Raw genomic sequence first — 9125 nt, 5'->3', positions numbered from 1 at the left:
TAGTTTAATTCTGAATATAAAACCATCATCTGTTCTTTCTTTGTATAACCTGAGTCCCCACGTATATCCATTGGCCCAGTAAGTAGCCCTTTTTCCGGGCTCCGTGAAGGATATCCGTAGGGGATGACACCACCCTTGGCAGGGCCCATAATTAAGGGTTTTCCATTTGCTAAATGTCGGGTGAGTATAGTTAGCCTTGACAGTGATATAATCCCAGGAGGAGGAGGGCCTCCATTCTGTATCCCCCGTAGTTTCACAACCCCAATTTTTACAATAAAAATATTCCCCTCCTCCACAGGTGGGATTTAGCCTGCGATCTCTGTGGTTCCCGGGACAGACATAAAAGGGAAGAGTGCTTAGCATGGCCCTTCTGTCAGGCGTGCCACATCCTCCCCATGGGTCTAATCCCAGTCGCCCTGGAGGGCTTTCTTGGTTAGGGGCTCTAGAGGTGTCGAAGTATCCCTCTAGGTCCCATGGGCTAGGGGCCCCTATGGTTAGCTTGCATAGGTCAGGATATAGGTCAGGCCACCAGGTTCCCACGGGGGCGGTCTTAGTTATAGACCAGACCTCGTCACCCCCAGACGTTAGTACCTGCCAGGTTAACCTTTTGAGGGCATGAGGGTCACCTCTGGCGGAGGTGAAGAGCGCTAGGAGAGGTAGGAATATTACAACTGTCATTGAACAATTTTTGAAAGTCTTATCTTGAGCGGGTTTTGGGTGCGGTGGAGCTTCCATTGGAGCGGCTCGTCCGGTCCGTCCTGGCTGGCGTCAGCGGTGCTCGTTGATGGGGCGCGCTTGACGTGTGAGGCGTGGACCCAAGCAGCAATGCCGTCTACCTTTAAGGCGGTTGGGGTGGTCAGTAGTACAGTATATGGGCCCTTCCAGCGGGGCTCAAGCGTCCTGGACTGATGTCTCCTGACGTAGACGGAGTCCCCGATCTGGAACGGGTGTGGGCCGGTTGTGTCTCCGGGGCGGTAGACAGCCGCAAGGGGTTTCCAGATCTGGTGCTGGATAATCTGGAGCGCCTTTAGCCTGTCCTGTAAACCGGGAGTGTTAGCAAGAGGGTCAATAGCAGAGTCTAGTAAGTCCGTTACTGGTGGGGGACCTCCATAGAGAATCTCGTAAGGAGTTAGCCCATGGCGCGCGGGAGTGTTCCGGACTCGGAACAGAACCATAGGGAGGAGTTGGACCCAGTCTCTAGTGCCAGTCTCCAATGTCAATTTAGTTAGGGTCTCTTTAATTGTTCTATTCATTCTTTCTACCTGACCTGAGCTCTGGGGTCTGTATGCACAATGTAATTTCCAATTTATCCCCAGTAATCTGGCCACCAACTGACTTACCTGGGAGACGAAGGCGGGGCCATTGTCCGACCCTATTACCTTGGGCAGTCCAAACCGCGGGAAAATTTCTTCCAGGATTTTCTTGACAACCACCTGGGCGGTTTCTCGCTTGGTGGGGAAAGCTTCTGTCCAGCCTGAAAAGGTATCTATAAACACTAGGAGGTACTTGTTACCATATTTACCTGGCTTGATTTCAGTGAAGTCTACTTCCCAATTAGTTCCGGGTCTTTCTCCCCTCATCCTGGTTCCCTCAGGCATCTTGAGGTGTTTGGTATTTACCTTAGCACAAGGTACACAAGCATCGGTTACCTGTTGGATCAGGGAGGGGAGTTTGGGAATGTAATAGGTCTGACCTTCTCTCCGGAGGAGTGCTTTTAATTTTTTGTGTCCGAGGTGAGTCCATCGGTGGAGGTGAGTCACCAGTTCTTTGGCCCTTTTCTGGGGCAGGACCGTCTTCCCTTGGTGTTTCCAGACCTTCATTTGCTCGTCATATCCTGCCCCTATTTGCTGGACGATATCTAGGTCGCTGTCTGAGTACTCGAGAGAGAGTTGCCCCGGTGTCCGGACAGCCTCTGGTACTTGTAGGGAGAGGGCCTGTGGGCCTAGTGCAGCGGCCCGTGCTGTCTCATCGGCCATCCTGTTCCCCTCTGCTACTGGGTCATTGCCTCGCTGATGCCCAGGACAGTGAATTATACTCAGTTTTCTCGGCAGAAAGAGGGAATGGAGAAGATCTTGTATTTCTTCTCTGTTTTTGATGTTTTTACCTGCTGAGGTTAGGAGACCCCTTCTACGGTATATTTCTCCATGAACATGGGCAGTTGCAAAAGCATATCTGCTGTCAGTATAAATGTTGACCTTTTTGTCCTTAGCCTTTCTTAGGGCCTGAGTTAGGGCTATAAGCTCTGCCCTTTGAGCTGAAGTCCCAGGCTCTAAGGCACTGGCCCAAATGACAGCTTTCCCATCTACCACGGCTGCCCCGGCTTTACGCTCACCATTTCGTAGAAAGCTACTCCCATCGGTGTACCAGGTTGCTTCAGCATCTGGCAAAGGCTGGTCTGTCAAGTCCCCTCTGGTGCCATGGACTTCAGCTAGGATCTGGTGACAATCATGCATTACTAGGGAGGGGGACTCGGTTTCTGGAAGCAAGGTGGCCGGGTTTAGAGATGTAGCCGTTCCAAACTGTATCCGCTCAGAATTCAGTAACATGGCCTGATAATGGGTGACCCGGGCGTTTGAGAGCCATCGATCAGGGGGCTGGCGGATGACTGTCTCTATGGCGTGGGGGGCCACCACAGTGAGGGGTTGGCCAAAAGTCAACTTGTCTGAGTCTTTTACCAGGACTGCCACAGCCGCTATTATTCGGAGACATGGGGGCCATCCTGCAGCCACGCTGTCTAATTTTTTTGAAAAGTAGGCCACGGGCCTTTTCCAGGGTCCCAGTTTTTGAGTTAGGACCCCTTTTGCTATTCCATTATGTTCATCAACATATAGCGTAAAAGGCTTGGTTACATCTGGGAGGCTCAGGGCAGGGGCGGTCAATAAGGCCCTTTTTATTTTGTCAAAAGCCAATTGCTGCTCCTTTCCCCAGTGGTAGGGGGTGTTGGATTTCGTGAGAGGATATAGGGGAGCCGCCATCTCCGCAAACCCGGGTATCCAGAGGCGGCAGAACCCAGCACTGCCGAGGAACTCTCGTAGTCCTTTGGCATTAGTGGGTGCTGGGATCAGGGCTACAGCCTTTTTGCGGCTCTCCGTCAGCCACCTCTGGCCTCCTTCCAGGAGATATCCCAGATAGGTCACTTGTCTCTGGCCTATTTGGGCCTTTTTGGCAGAGGCCCTATACCCCAGTTCTCCCAGTCTCTCAAGCAGGGCCCCCGTACCTTTTACACAATCCTGTTCTGTCCTAGCCGCCAGGAGCAAATCATCCACGTACTGCAGGAGGACGAGGTCCGGATGGCCAACTCGGAAATCTGCCAAATCCCGATGCAAGGCCTCATCGAACAAAGTGGGGGAGTTTTTGAATCCCTGTGGCAGCCTTGTCCAAGTGAGTTGTCCTGAGAATCCCGTCTCAGGATCTTTCCATTCAAAAGCAAAAATAGGCTGGCTTTGAGAGCTTAACCTCAGGCAGAAGAATGCATCTTTTAGATCTAACACCGTATACCAGACATGGCTTGGGGGTAAGGTGCTGAGCAAGTTGTAGGGATTCGGCACCGTGGGATGTATGTCCTCTGTCCTCCAGTTAACCTCTCGTAAATCTTGTACCGGCCGGTAATCTCCTGTGCCGGGTTTTTTTACGGGCAATAGAGGAGTATTCCAGGGCGACTGGCAAGGTATTAAAATGCCCAATTGTAATAGTCTCTGTATATGGGGCCGAATGCCTTCTTTGGCCTCTTTGCTCATTGAATATTGCCGGATCGATATGGGGGTGGCCGAGGGTTTTAAGTTTATAATTATGGGCGGCTGGTTTACAGCTAGTCCCATTCCGGCCGTTTCCACCCAGGCCTGAGGGTAGTTAGTGAGCCATTCAGAATCTAGGGGCTGCACGGACGGTGGAGAGTCCTCGTGCAGCCGGTGTTCATCCTCTAGGCGCAAGGTCAGTACCTGGAGGGGCTGCCCTCCCGCGCCAGTAATAGTGGCCCCTTTTTGCTGAAAATGTATCTGGGCCCCTACTTTTGAAAGAAGGTCTCTGCCTAGGAGAGGGTAAGGGCAGTCTGGGACCAGTAAGAAGGAATGCGTTACTTGCCCAGTGCTCAGGTGGACCTTCCGTTCGGTTGTCCATCGATAAAACTTGCCTCCAGTTGCCCCCTGAACCCAAGACGTTTTAGAGCTCAAGGGTCCTTTTGCCTCAGTTAAAACTGAATGTTGAGCTCCCGTATCGACCAGGAAGGTCACCGGCTGTCCCCCCACTTTAAGGGTTATCCGAGGCTCAGGGGGGGTTCCTGGCCCTGACACCCCTAATCTTCATCTTCTAGGGACAAAACAGGAATGGGCTTCTTTTTAGGTCCCTGCGTTTGGCTCTTCCTTGGGCAATCTTTAACCCAATGTCCTTTTTCCTTGCAGTAGGCACACTGGTCTCGTTCAACCCGTGGTCCTCTTTTGTCTCCCAGGTCCCTACTCTGTCCTGACTTACTCTGCCCTGAGCCCTGTACTACGGTGGCCAGTATCCTAGTCAGCTCTTTGTTACGTCTTTTATCTCTCTTATCCTCCCGTTCCTCTTGCTCTTTACGGATCCTTTCCTCCCTTTCCTCTAGAGTTTCTCGCTTGTTAAAAACCTTCTCTGCCTCTTTCACTAAGTCCTGTAAGGTGTACCCCTGAAGTCCCTCCAACCGTTGTAACTTATTACGAATATCCGAGGCCGACTGTCCAATGAAGGACATAATTACATCTGGTTGGCGGTCTTCAGCCAAGGGGTCAAAGGGAGTATACATGCGGTAGCCTTCTATTAACCTCTCCAGAAAACCTGCCGGCGTCTCCTCTTTTCCCTGCACTATAGCACGTACCTTTGCCAAATTGGTGGGGCGACGCCCTGCCCCTTTGAGACCCGCTAGGAGTACCTGGCGATAGAGACGGAGCCGCTCCCTACCAGCAACAGTGTCGTAGTCCCAGGTCGGGCGAACCAAGGGGAAAACATCCTCAATCTCATTAGGCAGCTGGGTTGGCCTCCCGTCCGCCCCCGGGACGTTTTTCCGAGCTTCGAGGTACACGCGCTGTCTCTCCTCCGTGGTGAGGAGAGTCTGCAGGAGCTGTTGGCGGTCATCCCAGGTCGGCTGGTGGGTCAACAGAATTGACTCAATTAATCCGGTTAGCGCCTGGGGGTCTCGGGAGAAAGTGGGGTTATGAGTTTTCCAGTTGTAAAGGTCAGAGGCAGAGAACGGCCAATATTGCATCTGGCCGCCTACTGACCGGAGGGGAAATGCCTGGGAGGTCCAGACGTCTTCCGACTCTCCCCCGCGCTCTCGCCGAAAGCGGAGGCGACTGGCGAGCGGGGGTGAAGCGAGGGGTTGCCCCTCTGCCCCCGTAGAGTCGGGGGACGGAGCTGAGGGAGCGGAGGGAGAGGTAGGGGCCTCCGAGCGGGGCGTTGGGGGTTGGGCATAAGGGGGAGGGGAGGAGTCCAAGAGAAGGAGACTGTCCTGGTCCCCTGGGAGCACAGGCGGCTCCTTAGGTTTTGATTCAGGAAATTTTAGGGGGCAAAGGGTGGATGGAGAGGAGGGACGGGGAATTGGGGGAGTGTGGCAGGGAGGGAGTGAGGGTCTCGGGCCCGGTCCCCCTTGAGAAGGGATAAAGCAATTTATCCAGGGGGGGGATTCTTAGCGAGATCCTCCCATACTATGATGTACGGCACCTGATCGAGGTGTCCATTGGGTCCTGGCTGGAAGACCAGGGCCTTCACCTGCAAGATAATATCAATATTAAAAGTTCCGTTCCTGGGCCACCCGACGTTGAAAGCCGGCCACTCTGAGGAGCAGAAGGTGACCCATCTTCGTCTTCTGACTTCGACCGAAAGATTGTGTGCCCGGCCGGCGACTTCTTTCCAGTGATCTAGAGTGAGGCTTAAAGGGGTGGTTACAGTCTGCCCCATGGGTGTAGAGAAGGGGTGAGCGGTGAGGAGGAGGACAGGAAAGGAAGAGAAACACGGAACGAACAGACGCACACGAACGACAGGACTGGCGCGGCAGATTCAGATGGGAGCGGTCGCGAACAACGACCTTCCCTGAAGAGGAGGGAGTGCCGGGGCTCCGTTCCTCTTCCAGACCACTCCGGAGTCCGACTCCGGAGGGGGACCAGGGGTCTCGGGCACGTCTGCCTCCCCCGCTGGTCCAAATACAGAATACAGAGTACAGCGTCCTGCAGGCACAATACAGACCCGGCACAAAACAGACCCGGCCAGTCAGACAAACGGACGAGACAGATATGACATTTAGCGAGCTCGGTCTTACCTCCTACCGGTCTTAGGATTGAGTCTGGGGCGTCTCAGATCCCGGACGAGCCCCCAAATGTTGGACCCTGGCTCACGGGTGCCAACGTGGCCCGGTGGACGCCCCAGAGACCCAGACCCCAGACAGGCAGATGCAATTAGCAAGAGGGTTTATTGAACGTTTGCGCAAACGGGCTCTCCGCCTCCGAGGAGGAAAAGAGCCCCGATTAGCAGTTACAGGTATCTTTTAAAAGGCAAAAGGAAAGAAACTGCCTAAAGACAAAAGAACCGCGGGAGTCTCGTAGCATCCAGGTTGATTTCGGGGAGGGTCAACATGAACCTATTCAGGGACATTCCAGTCAGGGTGTGTGTGGGGGGGAACGGTTTTCTTATTGTAAACAGAATGCTTTTAGTTGCTAAAATTTCAGGAAGAAGACTGGATGGGCTGCCTCTGGATTAGGGCTGGCCCTACTTACAAGGGGGGAGGTTTCTTCACTTTAACATTTAAAAGTTCCTTTAGAAATTTCCCTTTATCTCTAAAGCTCCCCACGATACATGCTGGCAATCATTCCCCAAGCACATGGCCCACCGATATACATCTGAAGGGTCTCATGACTCAGGTTTTATTGGCCAGTAATAAGTGACCTTTTCCCAACAATAGCTAGCCCCCTCAAGGTCCTGGAAACCTGGCTTCCAAAACTCCTTAGAGAGTATCCTATCCTCAAACCCCTCCCAACAACCAGGTATATAACCAGCCAGCCTTCACAGGCCTGGGGCAACAGCTCTTTCTGCCCACCGGTCCTGTCTCCATGCTTTAATAAAACCACTATTTGCACCAAAGACGTCTCAAGAATTCTTTCTTGGTTGTTGGCTCTGGACCTCACCTAGATTCCAAAACTTCATCACCAGGACCCTAGGATGATGACCTGAGTTGAAAAGCAGATGTTTATCCAACTGAGCCACCCAGGTGCCCCTAACGTTGGTAATGCTTTAATATGTCAGTTGCCTTTTAGGAATGGCATTTTTAGACACTATATTGAGATACATGTATGAAAAACTCAAGTTATGGATAATATGGATTGTACCAGCTGGGAATACTAAAAGTATTTAAAAACTGAAGTCAAAAACATAAAAATACAAAAATCAAAACAAAAAAAATAGTATGATAGTTTGTCAGAAAAGTTATGTTCTAGAAAATTTTTATGCATAATAAAAATAGTCTTTGCCCATAAATGTTAGTTTAGCCTATCTCAGTATGGAAATGTTTTCAAATAGAACTTTTCCCAGCAGGGAAAAGGGGCAGGGGCAAGAATATTGCATTGCATGGAATACAATTTTGAACTATAGATAGCCAATTGGGCATATAGACATTTTAGCCTCTGGCCTAATCTGTGTATTAGTGAACAATGGCTCTACCATCCAATAGCTGGGACATATTCTGGGTATAGCAGAATTCTGTAAGTTTGTGCTGTAGATTTTTTTTCATATATACATCATTGGTGATATCGGTGTGGATCAAATATCCAACAAAGGTCAGAGAGTTGTTTCATTGCTGATCTTGTTTAATATTGAAATTGTTAGAAATAATACCCAAGGGGAAAAAAGGGACGCTGAAATATCCTTTATCTCATGAAGAGGATTTGTTCTTTATTCTTAGTGAATTAAAATGATCCATGCTTAGAGCGGGTGAAAACATTTCATCCCAAGCTAACATATATTAGTGAATTTCAAAAGGGGCCTTTTCCAACTGCTAGCATTACCTATTGATAAGATAAGTCATGTAGGAATTTACAAAATGATAGATATAAACTGTGGCATTCTCTGGCTAATCCTGCTTACTTTAGGCTAAACCATTCAGGATGGATGATTGTCTACTGTTTTGAAGCTCTCAAGAAGCATATAATACATTTCAGTATTTCATCAATCTTTTCTGTTTGTTTAAAATTCTTATTTCCTATTTCTATGTAAGTGAATCTCATCTTGTTTGATAACACAGACACATTCTTTTTCAATATTATTTTCTTAGAAACTTTTTATGATATTGGAGATTGCTATCTAACCAATCTGTAAACCCTTCATTCTGTAAACTAAACAACCTTAATTCTTTTAACATTCCTAATACAACATATCACCTATTATACCAATTATTTCTTTTATTCTCTGAAAAAATCACCAGTTTTTCATATTATTTAAAAATGTGCAACTAAAGTTTCACATAAAGTATAGAGTAACTACAATATCCAGAGAAAAGAATGGATCTAGAACACTGGTTCAAAGAAGTAGTATGTCTGGTTACTAGGGACATGAAATAAGCTGGCAAGAATTTTAATGAAAAAAAATTTAATAGCATATAGCAAATTTTAATAAAATAATACATCACTTTACAATATACATTTCTCAACCATTAGGGCCATCGTGGGGCCATCTCTCACCATAGGAACAAAATTTAGAATTTTTAAGATTGTAAATTAAAAATCAGCAATAGCATATATACTGAAAAGCATCATTCTTGAAGTGATAGCAAATTAACAAATCATCATCTATGTCTTATTTGATGTGGAAATATTTTTTATAATGCCATTGAGTCATTCAAGCATCAGTTTCTACATAACAGCCCTCAATGTCAGGCTATGGAGGCTTTCCTCCATCATGGCAACAAAAAGTAGAAAATGAGTATACCATGCACATTACAGTTAATTGCTAAGACAAAGAAGAATATAATAGGTCTGAGATGTTGGGAGCATTAAAATGATGATAATGTTAAATAAACAAATAGCAAAGAGGAATTAAATCAATTGAATTGAGGTTTTTTTGAGACTAAACTTAAAATTCTGATATAATATTTACATCATCTGTAGAAATCTAAGAAATTT

The 9125-nt window shown here is 48.4% G+C and overlaps 1 protein-coding gene across 1 annotated transcript in view; it reads right to left on the bottom strand.

The window, feature by feature from the left end:
- Positions 1–592: 592 nt before the first annotated feature.
- LOC129518071 (uncharacterized) overlaps positions 593–9125 on the bottom strand; it is a 29067-nt gene continuing 20534 nt past the window's right edge. The window contains 2 exon segments of the mRNA XM_055338108.1: positions 593–4270; positions 4273–5069. Of these exon segments, the coding sequence (XP_055194083.1) occupies positions 675–4270; positions 4273–5069 (4393 nt within the window). The 3' untranslated portion in view covers positions 593–674.

The sequence above is a fragment of the Nyctereutes procyonoides genome, unplaced genomic scaffold, assembly GCF_905146905.1.
Source record: "Nyctereutes procyonoides isolate TBG_1078 unplaced genomic scaffold, NYPRO_anot_genome, whole genome shotgun sequence".
NCBI classification, from domain to species: Eukaryota; Metazoa; Chordata; class Mammalia; order Carnivora; family Canidae; genus Nyctereutes; species Nyctereutes procyonoides.
The sequence above is the reverse complement of the archived record's forward strand: the minus strand, read 5'-3'. Positions and strand labels throughout refer to the sequence as shown.